At 46.1% G+C, this 24113-nt stretch overlaps 1 protein-coding gene across 1 annotated transcript in view; it reads right to left on the bottom strand.

The window, feature by feature from the left end:
- The window catches only part of FAM135B (family with sequence similarity 135 member B), a 274207-nt gene that overhangs the window by 120440 nt on the left and 129654 nt on the right, over window positions 1-24113 (bottom strand). The window contains exon 3 of the mRNA XM_036089386.2: window positions 13601-13680. Within this exon, the coding sequence (XP_035945279.2) occupies window positions 13601-13680 (80 nt within the window). The remainder of the gene's footprint in view (window positions 1-13600; window positions 13681-24113) is intronic.

The raw sequence follows: 24113 nt of genomic DNA, 5'->3' as shown, positions 1-24113 counted from the left end.
GGTCAGTGAGGAGGCTGAGCCCAGGAAGGAAGAATGGGATCCTGAGCCATAGCTACATCAGGAGGCGTGGAGAGGCCCCAAGAGACCTGAGGAGGAGAAAGTCCCAACTGATGGGACTTGAAATCTGATTCAGTGTGGAGGTGAGGGCAGGGGAGGGATTCAAGGTGAAGTGCAGGTCCCTCTTGCTGGACCTGCTGGGCGGCAGGGCCATTTCTCAACATAGCTTATGTTTTCCTTCAGCTGTTGCTTGTTACAGGTCCTGTTCTCAGCACTGCGGGTGGAGGAGGGGCCATACAGACCTGCCGACTCACGGGGTTCGAATCCTGGCTCCATGACTTAGTGTCTGGGGGACCGTGAGAAAGTCCGTGAGCTTCTACAAGCCTAAATTTCCTCTTCTGCAAAAAGGGATCCATCACCTGTAGTAGGTGTAATGAGTTAAGTACATTCCCATACATAAAATATTTAAAATATTCTATTTCCTAGCACATAGAAGGCACTTGGTAATGATTTACTGAAAGTGGGCATGACTATTACATCTTAGAGGAGACACAGACCATAAATGAGGATATGATAAAATCAGCTGAAGTTGTCCGAAGAAAGCTAAAGCAGAGCAGGGATCTCAGCAACAGTGGGAAATCTATTTAGAAACCTAAGGCAAGAGTTCTCTCTGAGGACGTGCCATCGAACCGACACCTGACACAGCGGACCAGGCTCCAGGTGGAGGGATCCCAAGTCCAGGAGCTCTGAGCTGGGAATGGGCGTGGTGCATCCAAGGCAAAGTAAGATGGATGGGGTGGAGGGGCAGAAGATGAGTGGGAGGGGCAAGTCCCGGATCAGATCATAAGGCGCCAACCAGCACCTGCCCATGAGTTTGTATTTTACTCCAAGATCTACAAGAAGCAATACAATGTCATAGGTAAGAGCCAGACTGACTGGCTAGGATGGGATCCTGACCCTACCCTTCCCAGGGGTGTCCGTCAGTATCTTCAACTGGAAAATGGGCATGTTAACAGTACCTCCCCTCTAGAGTTGCTGTGAAGAAGTATTTGCAAAGAGCGGGCGGGAACAGCGCCAGGTGCCTATCAAGCATTACGTAAGCATTAGCCACCACTGTCCCCACCACCCTCATCATCATCATCTGTGGCTTCTGAGCAGGGAACAAACACCATCTGAATTATCCGCAAGTAAAAAATAGTCCTCTGGCTTCCGTGAGCAGGTCATAAAGGTCGGCCTTTGGCAGTGGTGCTCTGACCCTCCGGAGCGCTGGAGAGAGACCACTGCATCGCACATAGATGGAACCAGTGGCTGATGGCTCTGTGCATGGAGATTTCAATGTTCCCCCGAGAATATGTACGTGCTGGGTCCAGCTAAGTCAAGTCTTTACAACCTACTGGCTGCCTAAAGTGGATGTACTATTACCAAAAAGGGCGGGGGGAGGCAATGTCGAAAAACAGAACAAGACTCTCAGGCTCTTCCTTCAAGAGCATTCCGAGTAAAAGCAGACTTGAGAGGCAGTGCATTCCTCCTGGCTTCTCCCTTGAGATAGTCCCAATTAGCTAACAAGACAAAATGGGAAATGTAGTTTCTGCAACTGCCCAAATACGATACAGATGCGAGAAAAAAAAGAGGAGCATTTTCTGTTAAATTTTCCTGCAGAGAAAAATTTTAACATAAATCCCATCCTCTTAACTCTGGAGAAGGGACATATTGGACAGATGCACTGAAAGCCAATTTGTGGGAACTCCTGATCTAGTAACCCCACTCTCCAGGACAGCCCTGCTCTGGTTTAAAATGTATCTAGTTCAAATGGTCAGCCTCTGTGGGAGAATTTTGCTCTGCACCATTGTCTCAAGTAATATTTTCCTAATTTTTTTACTGAGTACACATAAATAGGGCAATGAATCAGAGGCACTCTATAAAACCAAGAGTACCTTTGAATCTTGCTCTTTCAGGAAATAAAAATGGCTCACAGTACAACGTAACTCTTCAGACACTGAGCTGGGAGCTTTATGTCTACCAGTGGATTTAATGTAGCCAATTACCCAACTTCAGTTATTTATATAAAAAGTGGATGATTTTTACTATATCCCCAGACTACTTCTACTGGCATTACTTTTTTGTGTGTGTGTTATGTTAATCACCATACATTACATCATTAGTTTTTGACGCAGTGTTCCATGATTCATTGTTTGCGTATAACACCCAGTGCTCCATGCAGAACGTGCCCTCTTTAATACCCATCACGAGGCTAACCCATCCTCCCACCCCCCTCCCCTCTAGAACCCTCAGTTTGTTTCTCAGAGTCCATAGTCTCTCATGGTTTGTCTGCCCATCCAATTCCCCCCTTCATTCTTCCCCTCCTGCTATCTTTTTCTTTTTTTTTTTTTTTTAAGATATAATGTATTATTTGTTTCAGAGGTACAGGTCTGTGATTCAATAGTCTTACACAATTCACAGCACTCACCATAGCACATACCCTCCCCAGTGTCCATCACCCAGTCACCCCATCCCTCCTACCCCACCCCCCACTCCAGCAACCCTCAGTTTGTTTCCTGAGATTAAGAATTACTTAATATTTGTTTGCAATAATCTGTTCTGCTTTAAAATTTAACTTAAAGGGGAATTGGCATCATTCTCTTAAATAAAAACGAAGCTGTTCTTGCTTTCCATACATAGGAGAGATTTGTGGAACATATGAAAGATTCACAATGGAGTAAGTATGGCTCGGGGTGTCTGTTTACAGTGGGGTGGGGGCAGAACCCAGGCACGTCCACACCACATGGAAAATGGACTTTTGACTTTGGACAACCGCAGCTTAGCTCCGTCCTGGAAAACATCCTGGTGCTCTGGACTGAGCAATAAGGGTAACACATCCTGGAAAACATCCTCACACTTTAGACTGAAACAGAGATAGTACAACGCTGTTAACTAAACAGCCAATCACGTATCAGAAAGTCAATTTAAATGCTGTCAGCACCAATCATAAGTCTTTCAAACGCTTTATGGAAGCTTGCGTCTTTCTGCCTTCAAAACCCTGCCTCCTGCCTGTAGCATGGAGCACACCCGCTTTCGGCTGTCTGTCTCCCAGATTGCAATCCCTAAGACCCCAAATAAACGCATACATTGATTTTGCAGCGTGTCTTTCCTTGTTTGGGAAAACAGATCAGTGTCATTAAAGTCTAGCCAGTTACAGGTAATGGAGCTGATCCCGCCCCTGCTCTCCTTGCTAAAAAAAAAGGAAGACTAGCAAAGGCTTATTATCCTAAAACACATTTTTTTTTCTTGAATTAAACACAGTCTTGAAAGAAAATTGAAAATGAAGAAAGTTTTCCATAGGAATTACTATTCAGGAGCATTATCTCACGGGTCTGCTAAATTCATCCTGATTCTTCCCAGTGGTCTCAGGGCAAAGGCTGAGAGTGGCAGAGGACGAATCAAAGGCTCTTCTTTCCTGGAGACAAACCTAGAATGGTGCCCATTTCAAAGGCTGCTCTTCTCGGCGTCTCTGTTTCTCAGGTGTGGCCAGATAAATAAATAGTAAATGAGATGTAGGAACATCACCCCCCCACCCACGGCTCCCCCCAGGGAAAGGAAGGGACTGCACACCCTCACTCTGCTTTTCCTCTCTGCCTTCCCCAGCCTGTGGCTCACATGCCACGGCCAAAACTTCAGAAGTCAGCCTGGACCCTAAGGGGGTCTCAATAGTGGAGGCTGCTCGTCAGGATGAAGAAGCAGAAAGACAGCCGGAGCTCGGGGTCTGATGGCCACGTGACGGCACCATGCCAATGTGGTCTGCCCACATCTGGAGCTTAATGTGAGTGAAAAACCATCTTTTATCTGGCTTAAGCCCCAATATGTCATGTCTGCGTCACTCACAATCCCGTACAATTACTAACCAATACCGGTGTTAACGCCACACTGTGGGAAAGGCCGATTTCAGCCTTTAAGCGTGCTGTGAGGTACAAATTATGATCCTCATCCTACAGATAAAAGACCTGAAATTCAGGAAGATCAAGTGACTTGCCTGAAGGCACAAAGCCCATAAGAGATTGAGCCAAGATGTGAGTCCAGCTTTCTCTGCCTTCAAAGCCCCTTAGAACCTGACTATTCTGTCTCTGGCACAAGGCCCAATTTGTCCTATTGGCATGGATGAAACTTAGTTCTTAAAATAAATGTGGAAATGGAAAATTTCACATTTTTATTATTGAAATGGCCACTGATTCAACTTGTCCAGTAATTCTGGACTGTGCCCGTATATGTAGGACACAGGCCCATCAGCATGGTCTGCTTTATGGCTCGGCCTCCATTGTCAGGATGCCTGGGGTCTCCAAGCTGCCCAAGGGCCTAAATGATTGAGATTAAAGCAAAAGAACGGGATTCGAGATATAAACATAATGCTGCAAGGTCAAATTAATAAATACTTCATTAAATTTCCTCAAAATAATATATTGGTCACATTTAGTCTTTATAAATGTTACACTGCTTTTGCAAAGATCTTGTAGGTAGACTGTCTTACTTTGCAACATTTCCTGAGTATGCAGAAAAATAACAACTGTTCACAAATAGTTATTTGGAGCTAATTAATTTTAAAAATGCATTTTAGGGACACCTGGGTGGCTCAGTCAATTAAGTGTCTGACTCCTGATTTCAGCTCAGGTCATGATCTCAAGGTTATGAGATCGAGGCCCATGTCAGGCTCCATGCTGAGTGTGAAGCCTCCTTGGGATTCTCTCTCCCTCTCCCTCAGCCCCTCCCCCTTCCCCCAACTTGTGCACACACACATGTGTGCTCTCTCTCTAAATAAAAAATAATAACTAAAATAAAAACAATTTTACAGAAAAAAAATGTATATTCAATGTGGGAAATTGGTACATTTCAATGTCTCCTAGGAAGTGGAGTGGGGTCACCAAAAGTAAGAGTACCCGGGGCCGGGCGGATGGAGGTTCTGAAGTAGCTCTCAGGACCCAGTGTGGGGGGTGCAGAATCTCCCTCAGCAGGAATCTGGTGTTGAGAATGCTCCCCTTCCCTCTATTCTAGGGGTTCTGATATACTCATCCCTGATCCCTTGGATTAAAAAAAACTCCACATGTCATGGGGACACAGACTCCCTCATTTTCACTGGGGAAATACTGGACAGGACAAACTTGATTGCTCCTCATGGTGGAGAGGACCCTGGGCCCGGCCAGGGAGCATGTGTCTGGACCACACAGAGAGAGGCTCTCTGCTGCTTCTGGCAGTTACTATTTCATCTACTCAGCCACCTCGGCTAGCTCATAAACAAATACTTCTTTGCATGATTACACTTTTTTCATCAGCCCTGGATGAAAATGCACCTGTAGGCAGATCAGTTATGAGGACCCTCTGCCACGCAGGTCTATCCTCAGGGAAGAGGTCCTTTACGTTAAGGCATTAAGACTTTGGAATTTCTTCACGTAGCTGTAAGTCACTGAGCAGAGAAGATGAAACCATCCGATTATCTGCCATTAGGATCAACTTAATAGCTACAATTACAGAATTTCAAGGTTCTCACAGAGCACCAAGTTCATCTGGTGTGTCCCCACGTCAATTTCCTCTTCAGTACTTTATCTGCTCCCCATCTCATCTCACTTTTAGAGCTGACTTAGGAGGGGTGGGAGTGAGGATCTAGAAACTGGATCCCTCAGGGATCCTGCAGGGTGTGGTCCCCACACTCAGAGGCCTGATGGGTCCGTCCCCTTCCAGACATCTCCCACACGGATGCTCCCAATTCCACACAACTTGGTTCATTCTTAGACTCTCAGAGACCATTTAGCCAAATCAGAAAGAGGTTGTCTTGCCTCTTGGACACTTTGCTGTTTTCCAAATAATCATCTTTTAAAAAACAACAACAACAACAGCTTATTGACTACTAATTGAGAACCAGAAACAGCATACTTTTCCATTGAGATACTTCCTCCCTATTATCACTGAGCCTTCGAGAGCTCACTATGTTTTTGTGTTTTGTTTTGTTTTTTTTTAATTGCGTGGAATTCAGCTTCTTTTCTTTCTTTCTTTGGTCCAAGTTCCATTCCCTGGTCTTTCATTCATCAATTCAATAAATGTACAGGGAACACCAACTGTGTTCCAGACACACTGATAGGCACCGGGAAGCTAGAACGGAATAAAGCCACACGGTGCCAGGACTGCAGGCATCACCTTGCTCACGGAGGATTTACTCACATCCCTAAATACCCACACACACAAAATAGTACAATAAAAGGCAACCTCATTTTCATAAGACTAGAAAGACTAGGAGTCAGTATACACTGTCTTGTAGTATTCCTCTCCATTGCCAGGGTCTCAAACCATGCTGGAAACCCAGGCCTGGAACCTCCAGTGATGGGGAGTCCACCAGGGAAGACAACATCTGTCGGGGGGCCTCTGGGAGTTCAGAGAGCTCTGGAAACAGTGCGGGACCCACAGGAGACACTCAAGGAGCATTTACAGAATAAGCAAAAACCCATCAGGCCTAGTTTCAGTCCATATAAATTTCACCCACGTCTGCTGACTGTGGCTTCTTCAATAAAACTAAAAATAGCCAGAATGTATTGAAGGCTTAGGATGTCAACCTCCCTTTCATAATATTCACATTTTCAATTCTCATGACTCCATGAAGAAAGGATGAGGAGGATGACTCCCATTTTACAGAGGTTCTAGGTCTCCCGTGTGAGTGGGACCCAGCTGGCTGGTCCAGAGCATGCGTGCGTGCGTGTGTGTGTGTGTGTGTGTGGTGCCCTAGAGACCGACGCTGTTCTCCCCGACCCACAAGGAAGGCCGCTCTGAAACTTGTGTCCCGTTGTCTCTGCCATATGCACCAGGGATCCCTCACTTACCCTCACCTTTCTTTGTGGGTGCCCATCCCTAAATCATGGCCGCCAGGTGCAAGGTGCCCCCACCCAGGCGCAGGCTGCTGGGGGAGGAGCCTTACTCCATGTGGGGGGAATAGCAGGGCAGGTGTGCCGACGCCAGGTGGGCTGAGGCCTTGCGGACCTGCTGGCGGGCTCTCCTTGCTCTCTGAACACAAAGAGATTTGCTCTGACAACCCCAGGCCAGAAGCCAGGACCCCTGGAGGTCAGGTCTGCCTGATGGAGTCAGACCTGGGAAGAGAGCACTGCGGCCCTCCCAGGGAGGCTGCCCAAGCCCTGAGCAGCAGGCCTCTCTCCTCCCGGGCCCTCATCACTCTCTCTGTCATTGTCACTCAGCCGCTCGGTTCCCCACCACATCTGAGCTCCGAGAGAGCAGGGTCTGCCAGCAAGCTCTGCTTCAACGGCCTCACACACAGCCGACTTTCAGAAACTGGGGTGTGACGCTGAGTGTCTCCACAGAATGCACACTGAGTATGGGGTGGATTAGGAGATTATTCCTGCCAAACGTGGTGGGCAGCTGAAGCAAGGAGGCCATGAGCTGGCGTGTGTGCACATGGGGGCTCCTGGTGTATCCATGCATGTCACCTGATCCCCCAAACAGCCCTACGGGGTTGTTTCTATCACAGTTACTCCATTCACAGAGGGCGCTACACACAGAAGCTCCTGGCCCAGGGTCACAAGGAACCCAGGTGAACTCAGCTCTGGCTAACTTCACACTCTACTTCCTATAATACAACTAATGCTATACAACTTCTAGTGGTTTCTGGATACAGTTGATAAAGCAGCAGACCCAGAGACGAGGGCTCATGCGCTGGTGACTTATGCATGTGCTCCAGCAGGAGCAGGATGGAGAACACAGGGCAGGGGAAGGCAGGGAGTTGGCGGGGAGGCAGACATGGGTGCATTTCAGCAAAGGTGACCCTGCAGGGGACTCTGGAATATGAGTTACATCTCAGCTTGTCCCATCCTGAGACAAGGCATGGGGCTTCCCTGTCCCTGTACGGAGAATCATGGGTGCAGGCTGGGCTTGGGAAGACTGTGAGGGACAGTGGGATTCAAAGGCTCAGGCAAGTTCCAATCTTGAACAAAGTGCTCCCAGCAGCCTGGGGTGGTCCTCCAAAGCCAAGTCGCAGGTGGCAGGGGATGAGAGCACACTGAAATGGAAGCACGGCGATGGGGGAGGTACGTGTGTGTGTAGGCAATTGTGAGAAGGACACTCAGATAGGGAATTGGTAATTTCGATGTGGTGGGACATCTCCCTCCCAGAAGCTGCATCAGTCCTTTCTGCCAGTCTCCTGGACCCGAGGGGGAGGGTGGGAGGGACAGGCATTCAGAGTGGAAGGAATGGCAAGAACAGAGGCAGAGACAGAGCACATTGAAGACAACTTCCAGAGGAGGGCCTTGCAGGGCAAGCAGGCTTAAAGATGCCATCTCAAGGACAAAGGAGGAGCAACACCAGGCTTGGCTCCATGTCACAGGGCCAGCTGGCAGAGTAGACTCCTGGTCTGCCCAGGGGGGGGTCAAAAGTGAGGGACCTGGGCTTCAGTGGTTCTGAGCTGACCACTGATTTCGGAGCTGAGTGGGTGGGAGGATATTGCTCAAGTCTCGGCTTGGCTGGAGACCTCCTTCTGACGGCCCTGAGCAGTGCTCTCCTCGGGCCCCAGGTGGGTACTCAGAGCCTGGGAGCACGACTGTTTTACCTGCTTAGTATTCTCCATGAGAACAGGCATATTTGATATTTAGGTGCACTTTAATGGACCCTGAAAAGAAATCAGGTTGATTCATTTAAAGAATAAATGCCCCCCTGCGCCCCCTACATGATGAAACTCTTAAATGCTTCTACTTAATGGAAATCACCTCTCAAAACAGTACTAAAACTAATCATGGTAATTTTTATACATTTCCACAATTTCCTGTGCTATCTTCTCTCGGGCTTTGATGAACCGTGACGAGCGGATGCCTTTTCTGTGCGCAGCTCTCAACAGCCTGAGGTTGCCCTCTATGACTTCAGTGATCATTCCCCCTGCCCCACCCCAGGGAAACATTTTCTAACACCTTCAGGGAGGAAGAAACGGCAAAATCTATGAAATAGCACCATCGTGGTGGAAGGAAATTATCACAATTAAGTAGACGTAATACTTATTCACAGGCACGGACATGTCAATTACTCGCAACCCTGACCTCAGGAGAGAGGAGGTGACCATTCTGGGGGACCCACGAGGTAAGCAAGGCTCTGAGGCAAGCAAATCACATTTTAAAATTTCTCACTCTGGTTTCTCTTCCTGTTACACATTTTAAGTGACCAAAATTCATCTCTGTGCCTCTGAGGTCCCAGTACTTTGGTTTGTAGAGGCATCTGAAAGGTCTGGGGCAGCCAAGGCTCATCCTGGCCCCAGTGGGTCATGACAGGATCGCCTGTCATTTATACTTTTCTATTTCTGGTAATGACCAAGACACTGTAGACTTTAGATTCCCACCGGACACCAGGGCCAAACACCCCCCCCAGCATTGCCACGTCCACAGAGAAACAGCCCCCTCTCTGCCCTGCCCCCAGCTCCAGGAGCAGATGGGACACCTGTCACCCGGGCTGTGCAGTCAGCTGACTGCTTGCATGTCTGTTCTGTAATGCTGGGATGTTTCCAGAATGCCCGGGGGACGGTCCCTTCTGAGTTCAGAATCCCTCACAGTCATGAGATACACAGTTCACTCAGACCAGAAGAAACCTTCCCCAAGTCATCTTTTAAAAACATATTGAAAAAAGACAACGCAATGGTGGCAGGTAATGGTTGCATTTCAGATGGGAAATTATTCGTTTTCTCTTATTTACAGAATCCAACCATAAACATGGAGCCTGGAAAATTCAATGAGCAATTGTTTCACATCTTGAGAAACAGTATCTAAATCGTCTGCCTAACTGAAACCATCTCTACATAATGTGGCTACCAGAGGACAGATATATTGAAGAAGAGAACAAAAATGTCTAATTCTGCCCCTTCATTTATGAGACAACATCTCACGTTTGAACTGTGTTGGGTTTGTGTCTCTGAAGTGCTCTCATTTCATTGGGCCAACCGGCTGCAAGGAAGTCCGTGTGCTTGGTCAGCACAACTCGGCCCCCACTCCCCGGCCCCTAGCCACACCGTTTCTCTTCCCCCCTCGGCCCTGCCACCCCACATCTCTCCCGCCCTGTGCTCACGCCTGCACTGCTCAGGCCCCAGTCATTTTGCGACATCTGCCCAGATCATCCTTTCCTACCTCTGTCTGCTGAGCCAACCTCTGCTCCCAATTCCAGACCTCACTTGGGATCCCATCTCAACATCCATCTCTGCTGGACTCGTGGGACACTTGTCCACCTCCCCTGGAGGACCGTGAGCTCTTCCAAAGCAGCAAGGCAGCCTCCCATCCCCAGCGATGTGTCCCAGGGACCGGCACGGGGCAGAGAGCTGCTAAGTGAATAACCACTGTGTGCACAATGGGGACATTTACTCCAGCTAACAGGTACTGTGAGCTTACTCTGTGCCAGGCACTCTTCCAGACATTTCCTTGCATAATTCATTCAATCCTTAATACAAACCCGGAGGTAGGTGCCTCTTACCAGCCCCACTTTACAGGTAAGGAACCCAAAAATCAATCAATCCATCCATCAAATCAAAAAACTTTTCTAAATCCACACAGCAGACAAGTGTTGGAAGTAGGATTTGAACGTGGAAAGCTCAGAGCCTGTGGTTCTCACCACTACTGAATTCTGCACCTCTAGACACAGCAAACTTTTTCTATTTCTGTTTTAGAGATAAATGGAATAAAACAGCCAAATTAAATCATTTGTCCCTGCAAGACCACTCCACTAATGAGTGTCAAAGACATCATTAGGTCCCACGTGCTTTGACTCCTTCTCGTTGTTTCTCAGTATATCCTACCTCATCGTCTAAACATCTGGTTTTCTTTCTTTTTGCTTACTTAGAACTACACGCACGTGATGGAAATCATGTCTGGATAACTGTATACAAGCACGACTGTTAAAACTGCCTTCATTGTGGTGCCTGCAGAGGGCGCCTCATCAGGGGTGAAGTATATTCCCCCTCCCCTTGAAGGTGGGCTGGCCTTGCACCTGGCCTTGAGCAATGCAATGTGGGGAAGGGACCCTGGGCCAGGTCCCAGCCCAGCCTGTTAGAAACCTAGAATCTCCTTTCTTCCCCCAACCCCCCCCCCCCGCCTCTTTCAGTGAATTGAGCCACCATATAAGAGGTTGGACCACCCAACTGGAGACAGATGCTCAGTTGTTCCCTTGAGCAGTCCAGCCACCCCAACCAAGGATCAGACATGTCTGATGTCATGATCTCCAACGATCCATCCTCTCTGCAGAAATCTCAGCAGAAAGCAGCACATGAATGACCTGGATGAGGCTGGCCAACTCAAAACATTGAGAATAAATCATGGTTTTAAACCACTAAGTTTTTGGCGTGCCTGGCAGTGCAATGATATCTAACTGAAAATAATGCAACTGGAAATCACTTCGAGAAAGAAATCACAACAGCTCTCTCTTGCTCACTCATGGAGCAATCCTTATGGTAATTATTGCTGGCCTCTATGTTAGCATTCCGTTCTAAATAGTATGCTCGGGGATATTCCAAGGGCACAGCAAGTGTACCTCAATTAGCCCTATGTCAAACCAGACCAAAGAAGAAGAAAAGCTTTTTTTTCCTCCCCCAAACTGCATTTCATTTGTCTTTGTTTCTGTGTGGCAAGTCCTCCTCTCCCCAAGCCCCTTGCCGGGCTCTGCCGGCAGCTGGATGTCCAGCAGCCCTCTGGTCCTCACGGTGGGGGGTGGGGACCACCAGCTCCAAGAGAAGGCTCCGCTGGCGACAGCAACTGACCTCAGGTGCTAGAGTCATGGGGAAGGACCAGAGTCCTTGTCAGGAACCTGGGGCTGGCCGTGGGCAGGTGGGCTGGGGTACAGATCCCACCCAATTTCCAGGTCCCAGCCTCGTCCCTGAGAACAGACCCAGCCCCACAGCCCTGTGTGGCCACTCACAGGTCAGACTGACTGGACACTGACATTGAGCCAGGTCCTCTCCTGGCAATTAACATGTATAATCTCTGTGAATGTAAAATGTCCTTTTCCTTTATAATCTCTAAGACAAGAATACTACAGAGGATAGGTTTTTATCCTCCTTTTTCGGGTGAGGAAATTAAATTTCAAGTCGCCAATGCCTGGGGTCACACAGGAGTTCATGCAATGGCAGGATTCCTACTCCCTCTGCCAATCAACCTTCTTCTGGCAGAAAGTGGGGTAGAGATGGGGCACTACCCAGGCAGTGGCCAGCAGGGAACCGCAGGCTTCCGGAACGCACATGGGACACAGGAGACCGGGTGCCACCAGTCTCAGTTGCCTGATTTCTTCCCCGGAGAGAGGAGCAGAGTGGAAGACAAGGGACGCCCTGGAGATGGGTTGACTTGCCTAGTACTTGACACTTAACTCTGCCCAGAGTCAGAGGAGGGGCAGGCGGTCTCCAGTGTTTTTCTGTTTCTAAACCACAGGCTCTGATCAACCACCAGCAGTCCTTGATGTTGTCCTGTGTGGTCTGAGTACCTGCTCTGCCCCACGCCGCCCACGCCTCCTGCAGGTGGAGCTAAGCGGACCACTGTGTCTACACCCGGAGTCTCCGGGTATTTCATTGCATGCGGTTCCACTCACCATAATATCACCGCCAATAATGAAGTGACCCGATTGCCAGGGAAATTCCAAAAGGACTTCTTTGAAGGGTAGCTATGACGAGAGCTTTCGACTCTACTGGTTTTTATGTCTATAATAATCTTTACTACCTCTATTTGTATCTTTAAAGTTAAGCAGATTTTCCATAGTTCTTTTTATCTCCTTGCTTTCTCTCTCTTCCATCCCTATAGGGTTTTTTTTGTTTTGTTTTATTTATTTGAGAGAGAGAGAGAGAATGAGCGGTGGGGAGGGAAAGAGGGAGAGAGAGAGAAGTAGACTCCCCGCTGATCAAGAAGCCCACCATGGGGCTCGAACCCAGGACCCTGCGATCATGACCTGAGCCGAAGGCAGACGCTTAACTGACTGAGCCACCCAGGTGCCCCTGCCATCCCTGTTTTTCTCCTTCATACGCTATGACTGATCTACACATTCTCCCAAATGTACTAATATAAGCATTTCCTCTTGATGCCTATCCTTACTTCTTATGCAATAAACTCTATTTTTTGGACTCAGTGCTCTATTACACCTGCTGGGAGTCCTGGATGCCCATTAACACCCAGCCTCCTCCGAGTTAGAACTGGGGCTGTCCTTGGCCATCCTTCTCCCCAAGCTGGGAGTGTTGATTCTGAGTCCTCCTTGTACCTGGGAAGCTCTACCACAACTGCCAACTTATTCAGTCCTCTGTAACTAGCCGATCATCAGGATTGACAACAGGATGACACTTGCCATCGTCTTCCTCCCTGACTTGACTGTAACCAACCCTTCACAGCCAGGTTTATCCCTGGGAGAGTGTGTTTTCCTTCAGCCAGGTTCCCCTTGCAACAATGTGCACACATGGCTACACTAAGAGTGGGCCTCCATTTCCAAAATTCACTCATCCAACATTCAATGCGATTTACTGAATGTCGCTATGTACGTTGCACTCTGCTGTGCACTGGTGTGTAGTGATAAAGGACGGTTTACCAGTGGAAAGCAAGTACCCCACTGCCATCCTCCTGCTCACCTGTCTGCCCAACGATGGAGGCGCTCAGTCTGTGGGGGATCCTTGAGGACACCTTCAAGGTCACTCGGATCTGGTAATACCTAAGGAAAGAACAGAGGACAGGCTGATGAAGATCAGACTCCTTACTGTTGGCTTCTTCTAAAAGTACAGGCCAAAGGGAACCATGGAAGTTTCTAGGCAGCGTGCACAGTCATTTGGCATCAAGGAGGGACAGTGGGAGAGGGCTAGGATGGGACCAAGATGGACACAGGAAGTTGAGTTGAAGTGAGATCATAGGAGACACATACAAGGTTGGTGGTAACAGGGAGAGGGAAAGGGATAGATGGTTGGTCATATGGCACAGGTACCTTAAGGGGCATGGCTTTTGTTTGGTCAGGAAAGTCCCTTCTATGGGAAAATGGAAGCTTTAACACATCGTGCAAAATCCATACATAAACTGAGTCACTGTCATGTTGCAACACAAACTCTTCCTTTAGAAACACAGCAGCTGGGTTACCAATCCTAGGGGTCTTGCCAACCACTTTTCCAGCATATTTCTGTGCCCTTATGTGTAATACATCACTCCCATCTCCAAATTCCATCATTTCAGGACATCGTGCAGGTTCCCACACTATCAGTAACCCTCCTATCTGTCCACTTCCACCACAGGTGCAGAAGTACCTCCTACAGGTCCCTGCCTTTGCCCTTCTGCTCACAAGCACTCAGGAACATTTCTGGCATCGTGCTATTCTCCCCTTCCACCGATTTCAAGCCCATTGTGAAATGGGATGTGAATAAAACAAAGTGAAATAGAGATAAAATGAACCATGAACCCATCAGTCTCCACTGGCTCATCAAGCATATGGCGGGGGGCGACACTGCACTGTGAATATACTCATAGAAGGTTCTGTTGACAGGCTCGGTTTGTTGTACGTGTGTGTTGAGTGATAAGCAGAGGAGATGTAGAGCAAAGAGCACTGGTGCTAGATTCATAGCCGGAGTTTGGGTGACATCATTTGTGAGCTGTGTGCTTTTGAATACACCACACAACTCCTCTGAACTTGTTTCTGTATCTGTAAAATGATGATTAAAAAAAAAAAAGAAAGAAAGAAAGTACCTCCTATGACATCTGCTTCCAGGAAAGATGAGTAGACATACTTTTCCTCATCCTTCCCACTACATACAACAAAACCTCTAGACAGTATATGTAAAACAAACAATAGACTTTTACAGACAAAGAAGAAAGCAAACAGTCTAAGGACCTCAAGGTCCAGATAAAGACGTGGTGGTGAGTTCTCTGCACTTCTTTTTGCCTCGTATATCCCAGAGAGAAACCAACCACCCAGAAATTCTAATGGCTGCACAACAAAAACAACAACAAAATCCCCAACAAAAATGTCTGTTTTCTCTAGACAAAGGACCAGAAAATGGGCAGCCTTGCAGGATAGAAAACTTTTAGACAGTAGTAGCTGTACTCCAGCCACACTACACACAAAAGATGTGACCTCACCCCCACACATACCAGCAAAGGCCAAGTGGGAGCCTCGACGTCACTGGCAAGCTTTAACAAGGCACCTTCCTCATTTGGCAAGAGAAGGTCTTTGAGGAGGGAGCCAGATTTTCACTACTAATGAATGGTGATGAGAATCCCACCTTTTTAAAGTATAGACCATGTGGGGGGCCTGAGTTTCTACCCCCACCCAGCAGTAACGAGAGCACATGTATGCTCAAATGATTTCTGACAAAAGTTCAAGAGCAATTCAGTGGAGAAAAGGTAGCCTTCTCAATCAATGATCCTGAAGTGCTTGGACATCTATAGGCAAAAACCAAACCAAACCAAAACCAAACAAAAAGCTCAACTTAGATCTCACACCTTCTACAAAAATTAATTCAAACTGGATCATAAACTTGCATGCAAAAAGTAAAACTATTAAACCTTCGAGAAGAAAAATAAAAGAAAGCTTTGAAATCTAGGGATAAGTGAAGAGTTCTTAACACCAAAAGAATGACCCACATACAAAAAAATTGACAAACTGGACTTCACCAAGCTAAACACTTGTGTTCTGCAGTATGTGCCATTAAGAGGATTGTAAGACAGGCTACATGGTGAGAGAAAATGTCTGCCAGTCACATGCAGTTGACCCTCATTATTTACGGATTCTGTATATGTGGATTCTCCTACTTGCTAACGTGTATCTACACCCTCACACACGGTGCTCAGGGGCTCCGTGGTCACTCAGATGTGCTCCCAGACAGACAAGTTCTGACTCCCCTGTGCACCTGTTTCACCTGAGCTCAGGCAAGACCACACTACCTTCTGTTTCCAGTTCTTATGCTGTAAACACATGTCCTCTGCAATCTATTTAGTACCCTTTTATTTTTTGTATTTTTGTTGGTGACTCTGTTAACTAAAATGGCCCCTAGTGTAGAGCTGAAGTGCTGTCCCATGTCCCTAAATGCAGGACACCAGCAGAGACAAGAGTGTGTTAGATGAGCTGCACTCAGACCTGAGGCATAGTGCCACTGGCCATGAGTTCAATGTTAGTGGATCAAAGATAGATAGATAGATAGATGATAGATAGATAGATAGATAGATGATAGATAGATAGATAGATAGATAGACAGATGATAGATAAATGGGTGGATAGATGATAGATAGATACATAGATAGATAGATGATAGATGATAGTAAATAGATGGATAAATGATAGATGGATAGATAGATAAATAGAGGACAGATTGATGACAGATAGATGAAAGATAAATGGGTGGATAGATGATAAATACACAGATACATAGATAGATGGATGATAGATGATAGATAAATGGATGGAGAGATGATAGATGATAGATAAATGGATGGATAGATAGATGATAGATAAATGGATGGAGAGATGATAGATAGATGATAGATAAATGGATGGGTAGATAGATGATAGATAAATGGATGGGTAGATAGATAATAGATAGATAGATAGATGGCACCGCCTTATACAGAAACACACCTAAAACAAGGTTACGTATGGATCAGTTGATAAACACGTTGTGACCAAAGGCTCCCAGCCCCTCCCTCTATGTGCCCTTGGGGAGCAATGGCTCATTACACAGAGGCAGTTTACTACCACCGGGAAATCCACGGGGGAAGCACCATCACAAATCAGCTCACATATCTGTGTGAGGGAGACTGAGGCAGCGGAAGCTTCCCACCCTGTCTAGAGGAGACCACTGCTCCTTAGCAGTCACTAATTACCACTGTGCAGAAAGGTTGACTGTGTATTGCTAGATCGTTGGGGTTTTCAAAGAAAGATAGAAATTTGGATTTTTAATAAAACCTCTTTAAAATGTAAAATGCTGCTTCATAAATTAGTGACAGTGACGAGAGCAGTAACAGCAACAGCGAAACAACGAGAGGCGGCCACCACATTCACAATCAAGCTCCGCGTCTGCAGAATGGAACACATTTGCAGGCCACCTCCCGATGCGCCAATCATCGACAAACGCTGATGGATACAAATACAAGAGGCCGCTTCTGGTGTTTCTTTAATAAAAAGACCCGTGCATTGTAATAATTTCATCAGCAGAGGAAGAGATGTAAATCCCACCACTACCACCACCAGTTTTAATATTCTAATGGCTTCTTCTCTGAACACAAAACACCATCTCAGGGGCTACCCAGAGAAGACGCTGGGAATATCCAACTACTTATCCAGTAGCAAAGGGCACCCAGCATTCTAATCCGGAGATAAATATATGTTTTTAATTTTTTGCCTGCGACACCTCACAGGAATCACATTTTATTGCATACATTAAAACCTTTTATAACCAATTCCAAAGCACTGTCTGAGTTCTTATTCCTTAAAAGCACTTGATGTTGCTGAGTCTTACTTCAAGGAATCAGTCATCATTTTGAACTTCAGAAGTGTTACAGGCACATGTTGAAAGAAATAAGTTTCCATTAGATTGGCTCAATTGGGCTCTGCCCTGATTAAACAGAATGCTTAAACCCCTTTAATAATTCTCTTCTATCTGACACGAATTGCTGCCAGGTCATAAATCCATAAACCACGTGTCCTATCTGATATACATGATATCGTTTGATCTCTGCAGGAAACCTTTGATACTCTTACTATGATTTCCATCTTAATGATGAGAAAACCCCCATCTAGAGATGAAGAGATTTGTCCATGTTCACACATTCAGTAAGTCATGTTAGCACATCTCCTGGCATGACTTTATTATTTCCCACATGGATTTCCTTTAGCCATCTTAAATCTACCTTCTTCCAGCGGGGGTCATTCATGAAGACACGATGAAGAAAGGAACAGTTAGCTCGAGTCCTTGAAGGGTGAGCAAGGGGTGGGGGAGTGAGTTGCAGTCAGAAGGAATAAGGAAGCGGAGACCAGGAGGTAGAAACCTTCAGACAGTGTGCCAGCATGTTTGTCTTGATTTGCACGTGACTCCTTTTGGGATATAAATACATACAGTCATTTTTTACCTTATGGGCTTCCATCTGTAAGAGTGGCATAAACTATGCCCTTTACATAATATGGGAGGCAGAATAATGCCCCTTCCAAAGACAGTTACATCCTCATCTCCACAACATGTAACAGAGAATTAAGGTGGCAGGTGGCATTAAGGCTGCTGACCACCTGGCCTTGAAATGAGATTATTCTGCATTACCTAGGTACATCCAGTGTAACCACAAGGATCCTTCCAAATGGAGGAAGGAGGTATGAGAGAGAGAGTGACAGGGTAGCGCAGTGTGAGAAAGACCCTACCAGCCACTGCTGCCTTCACAGATGGCAGGTGCCATCAGCCCAAAAATGCAGGCGGCCTACATGCCCTGGAAAAGACAAGGAGACAGTCTTCTCTAGAACCCCCACGAAGGAATCCAGTCTTGCAACATCCAGATTTTAGCCTAGTGAGATCCATTTCAGACTTCTGACCTCCAGAGTTTTTAGATTATAAATTTATGTTGTATTGAGCCATTTAGTTTGTGGCAATTTTTTATAGTAAACTAATGCATACAGGCTTTCAAATTTCTTCCTCATGACAAAGCTAATGGGCAGGAGTGACTACCCTTATGTTAACAATATACACACTGACTCAGAGATGTTAGGTAATTTTCCTATAGTCACATGGCTAGTTAATGGAAAGTTTAGGGATTAAAATGTAGGCCATTTGACTAAACCAAGCTCTTATTTAGGGAGGCAAAGGCAGGTGCTTTAAACTTCATTAGGCTCCCCTCAACTTCCCCAACACTATTATCACCAGGAGTCCAATCACATTCTCCCTCTGATCACTAATGTATTTCCCTTTGTTTTCTCAAAAACATCTTTAGAATAGGAATGTTATCTTTTGCTTCTTTTGTATTCCTTAGAGCTCTTAGCACTGTATAAGGAGAGAAGAGCATCTAATAAACATATGTCCTTGGTTGATTACAGAAATATCCACTACCACCAGCTGCTGGAGGAGGAAAACTATGTCCTATTCATCTCTGTATTTCCAGCAACTTACATGGTGCTTACACACGGTTGGCATTCAATCAGTGTCAGAGGAATGAAAGAAAGAAGGAGAGAGAGAGAGAGAGAAAGACTGATTCCAATAACACAGACTCCTTCAAAAACCATGGGGTTATACAATTCACTCCCAACATCTACAATTCTGTGAGTGACTAAGAATCCACAGGCAATTTTTATGAAACTAACAAACTAGAAATGATATTCTATAATGGGAATACAGAGACCCATGACATTTTGTTATAATCATTTTCATATCAGGCATGATATGAAACAACCACTCTGACCCAGAGACAGGTGACATGACCTAAAGTACAAATCGCTGTGTTTGCAAAAGGGTCAAAACTAAGACTCTGTAGTCAGAACGCCTAGGTCTCAAAGCCAAATAGGCAAACTTCAAATAGTAACTTCCCTTCTCTGAGCCTCTTTCCTCACAGGTGATGATACGTGTACCAGCCTCACAGAATGTCATGCGCTGCAAACAGGACGTATATGTAAAGCCCTTAGTGTGATGTTCAACCTTCAGTATTTCACTAAAGAGAAAATAGTATTGTTACTATTACCTAAGACGTGTGGGACAGACATCATGTCCGAGCTGTGGTCCCAATCCCTCCAACGTCATGGCTGGAGTGAAGCAGGGGGAAAGGTGATGACTTGGGCGGGACAAGGTTCAGAGATGCCTGTGGCCCGTAGTACTTGAAAATACAAAATTGCGGACACAAGAGCTAATGTTCTGCTCTGACATGGCTGTGCCCACATGGCTAAGAAAAAACCCTCTATCTTTGAGTCTTCTGAGGTAATATAGCACGTGGTTATGAGTGTGAACTCTGGAACTCCGCCCTGACTGGCTGTGGGACCTAACTTGACAATGGAAGACCCACTGGTCCCAAGGTAAAACTCTCTGCCCTAACAGGGAAGACAGGGTAGCCGTGCCAGTAAGAGAGAACTTGGTGTTCTAAAAAATTAACTAATAAAAGGAAAAGTACCCAGGAAATGACCAATATATTTTTACTGTACACTCATAGGCTGACTCATCTGTTCTGACAGTGTCCACCCACTGGACTACATAACATAAGAGGACTCCATAAGACGACTACACACCACTCTGTTGGATTTTATTAGCCTCAATAGCAACTAATGAGATACTTTCTCAAGAAAAACCCACTCTAACATTTCAGCAAAACTTGTCTGGATACTTCAATATGTTCAAAACATAATGATTATAATGATTCAGTCAGATGCCACTGATGTTTACTGGGATGACTTTTCTCGTTCCTTCATCCCCATCTCCTTGCTCATCTGGAGGGGCCTGTGTGATGCTCACACTCTGACCTGTCTGCTCAATAGCCATATCCCCCTCCTTCCTTACAAAGAAAAACCAGTTTTTGCCAGAGAAAGAAACATGCTTAGCTAAAAATGCTCACCCCTCCTGAACTCCCTTGCAGCTAGGAGAGATCGTGTGATCCTCTCTTGGCTAATGAGAGAAAACCATTCATTGCCAGATGGAGCAAAGAGGAACACTTTCAAAGGGCAAGTCTTGGGTTTCACGCCCTGTGGGCTGTCCGTCCTTTCTCTGACTTTGTCTCTTGACTTGATACAGAAAGAAAACACCAGTGGGCATTAAAACAGCCATGTTTTGGCCATGAGGATAAAAGCCACGTGAAAACAATGGCAGAGCAGAAAGACAGAAGAAGTCTGAGTCCTTCATGTCTAGCACTATGTGGCGTGCACACCAACAGACACCACATTTATTTTTCATGAGAACTCTCTGAATCGTGTATTACATTCCCACTTACAGGTACGGAAATAAGATTTTCCAAAGTCCCCTCAATCTTGGGTAGTTGCCTCATACAAATATACAGATCAGGACTCAGCCAGAGATCCCAGGTTGGTAGCTTGAAACTGGCCACGGTGGGAGTATTTACCCCATGGAAATCAATAAATGTCATTATGTACTTTTTTTGAGCCACTTTTTAAATATTTCTCAGTACGCCAGTGTACCCCTCCATGACCACCACTCCATCCTTTTAACCAAAGGAAATATGGAGCCCACACAGATTAAATAAGGGGGCAATTTGGAAGAGTTCTAAGAAAGTCACTTTTAGGTAGGACTCCAACTGTTGAGCCCTCAGGAAAAGTCTATTTCATTGCCCTGAGATACCTCATTGAAAAAAGCTCTACTCATTACACTCTTGGGATAATTCTCCTGTGAGCAGGAAGAAAGAATGACCTTTGCAAGAGGCTACCCTGTGAGTATAGATTTCAAAGTCTGAACAAAGTAGCTATACCTCTTCCCCCATTCTCCCCTCTTCTTACTCAGGTTAAAAACAAAGCAAACCCATAGTAGCAATAATGGCAATGATAATGTTTTTTGTCCAACTTAAGACAATTTAAACTCTGCACTTCGGTGTTTTCATTTGCAAATGGGGATGATCAGTTACCTTCTGGAGTTGATAGAGACTGAAATCGGAATCAATGTGCAGCACAACACTAGGCTTTAATAAATGGTGGGTATTATTTTTACATATCAGCCTGATTTGCTGGTGAACCACCCTCCCTATTTGCCAGAGCAGGTGGCTCAAGGAGCTCAAATCAGCAACACAAGTAGCCTCGTTGGAGATGCCATGTATAAAAAATGAGGTTGCCAGGCTGCTGAAACACTGCAAAGTGCCTCTCCATCCCTGCATCTCCCTCTGCTTTTGTAATTCGCACTCCCTGGTGAACCTGTTGTTCCTAGCTAATGAGTCAACCCAGACGAGGTTTCTCATTTGCATGAGTGGCCATGTGTCAATGTGGCTCTCCAAAAGTTGCTTGTGTCAGTCTCCAGGTCAACCAGAAAAGAACCATTTGCAGGTAAAATGAAGACTCCTTCTTGACAGCCCGTATGGAATGGGATTCCATCACGAGCTACCTGGGACATAGTGCATCCTCAACAGGGGCCAGTTCTCTTCCCTTTCAATAGGAAGTAGCACTGGATTTTCTTCGCAGTTGTGTTGTTTGATTAAATGAGGTTAGGTAGAAGCAGGCTTTTAAGCGTCTTGCACAGCTTGAAATGACATGGGTAATTTAAAACTTCAGACCAGAAAATCTGCTGTGCATAATCACACTGTGACAGGGGGCTCTGCAGAGAGAATTTTTTCTAATTGGCAAGACCAGATCCGAAAGCCAGTTCCAAGCAGTTGGAGGGAGAGGCCAGGTCTTTCATATAGAGGAATCAAAAGCGTGATATGAACACGCACTGGGGAATCCAAGGCCCCGGCTTTCGCCTCCGACAGCCTGGGTGTCAAATACTGGATTCTCCACTTCCTAGTGGTGTGTGGCCTTCAGCAATCCATTTTACCTCTCCAAGCACTGGTTTTCTCATCTTAAAAATCAGTGGTTGTGAGGAACAAATGGGACTCCACAGGTAGAGTGCCTGGCACGGTGCATGAGACACTGTAAGCACCGATTCCTTCTAAAATGTAGTTGGAACTGTTTTCATCATTAGAACCAGATGTTGCTAATGGGAAGTAGACCTAGAAAGGGGGGGAAGATCCCCATGAACCCAGCTAGTTCGCAGAGTCCACAAAAGAACACAAGACTGCCAATTTTGGCCCATCACCTAATCCATGATACCAATACACTTGGACATAATTTAGTTCTAGGATATTGATATTAAGTGATAAGAAAAGATACTCTACAAGTAGGTGGATAAAATTATCTTATTGTTGCTTTTGGAGACCCCATAAATATTTACAATAACAACCACAACATCAGAGCAAGAGTGGAGGAAGCTGCCCGTCCTTGCAAGCCAACCCTGATTCAGGCACCACACCGGGTGTGGTACATGTGATGTGAGATTCGACCTGGACGATATTCAGAAAGGATGGTCATTATCTCCTCCACTCTTCCTATGTGGAAGCTGGAGCTCCAAAGAAGCAGACCTCACTCACAGACTTACAGAGCATAAAAACAAGTATTATGCAAGCTCATGGCTAGGAAACCCCAAAGACACAAAAGCATTCTTCAAATTGGGGTCCACTTATACATACTGGCCACCAAATGTGGCTGGGGTACAGCGATGGGTAGCATGAAGAGTTCAAGCATTAGGAAGTCATACCAGGGGACGTATGGGTGACTCAGTCAGTTAAGCTTCTGACTTCAGCTCAGGTGTGATCTCAGAGTCCTGGGATCAAGCCCTGAGTGGGGCTCCCTGCTCAGCAGGGAGTCTGCTTGTCCCTCTCCCTCTGCCTCTCCCCCTGCTCATGCTCTCTCTCTTTCTCTCTCTCAAATAAATAAAATCTTTGAAAAAATGAAAAATTTAAATTAAAAAGAAGTCATACCAGTGACAGTGATGGAAAAAGTCATTGCAAGCTTTCAACTTCATATTCTCACTACTTAGTTACTGTCACCTGAACTGACCGATGTGGGGACAAGGCACCACAACAGAGGTTGAGGACCTAGAAAAATGACAAAACGGTCCCCACCCTCAAGGAGCTTACAGCCTACTAGAGAATAAACTAACTTCACAGCTAGTAATTATAATCCTAAGGAGGCTCTTGGAGTTTCCAAGAGGATGAGATAAAGGGCAAGGGTAGCTCAGAGGAGGAAGATCCTGCCTCGAGGCAGGGATGAATTAAAACCGGTCCCTAAAAGATAGTAGTGTGCAGGAGGGATCTCTCACGTCAAGGAACAGGAATGTGCGCCGGGAGGTCAAGGCCAGGAATGACAGAGGAGTGGCTGGAGCAGAAGGCGGTATCTTTGACGTCATCCCTTCGCAGCAGGGCCTTGTTATGATGCTAGTCCCGGGGAACAAGGCTGGGACGATGTCCCATTGATCCAGACTCCCCCAAGAACCACAGTGCACTTCTTTAGTATTAGACTGCAGGCTCTGACCCAGAGCATGATGGAGATGCTGGTAGACAGAGATGCTCTGTAATGGAATTTTGTATGCGCTACATATTGCCATGCCTGAGTTCACCTGACTTATCCAGAATCTGACCCATTTTACAAATGTAAGTTAGTACCAATGAAGC

The sequence above is a fragment of the Halichoerus grypus genome, chromosome 5, assembly GCF_964656455.1.
Source record: "Halichoerus grypus chromosome 5, mHalGry1.hap1.1, whole genome shotgun sequence".
NCBI lineage: Eukaryota > Metazoa > Chordata > Mammalia > Carnivora > Phocidae > Halichoerus > Halichoerus grypus.
Note: the sequence above shows the minus strand (reverse complement) of the source record. Positions and strands in the feature narration are given on the sequence as shown.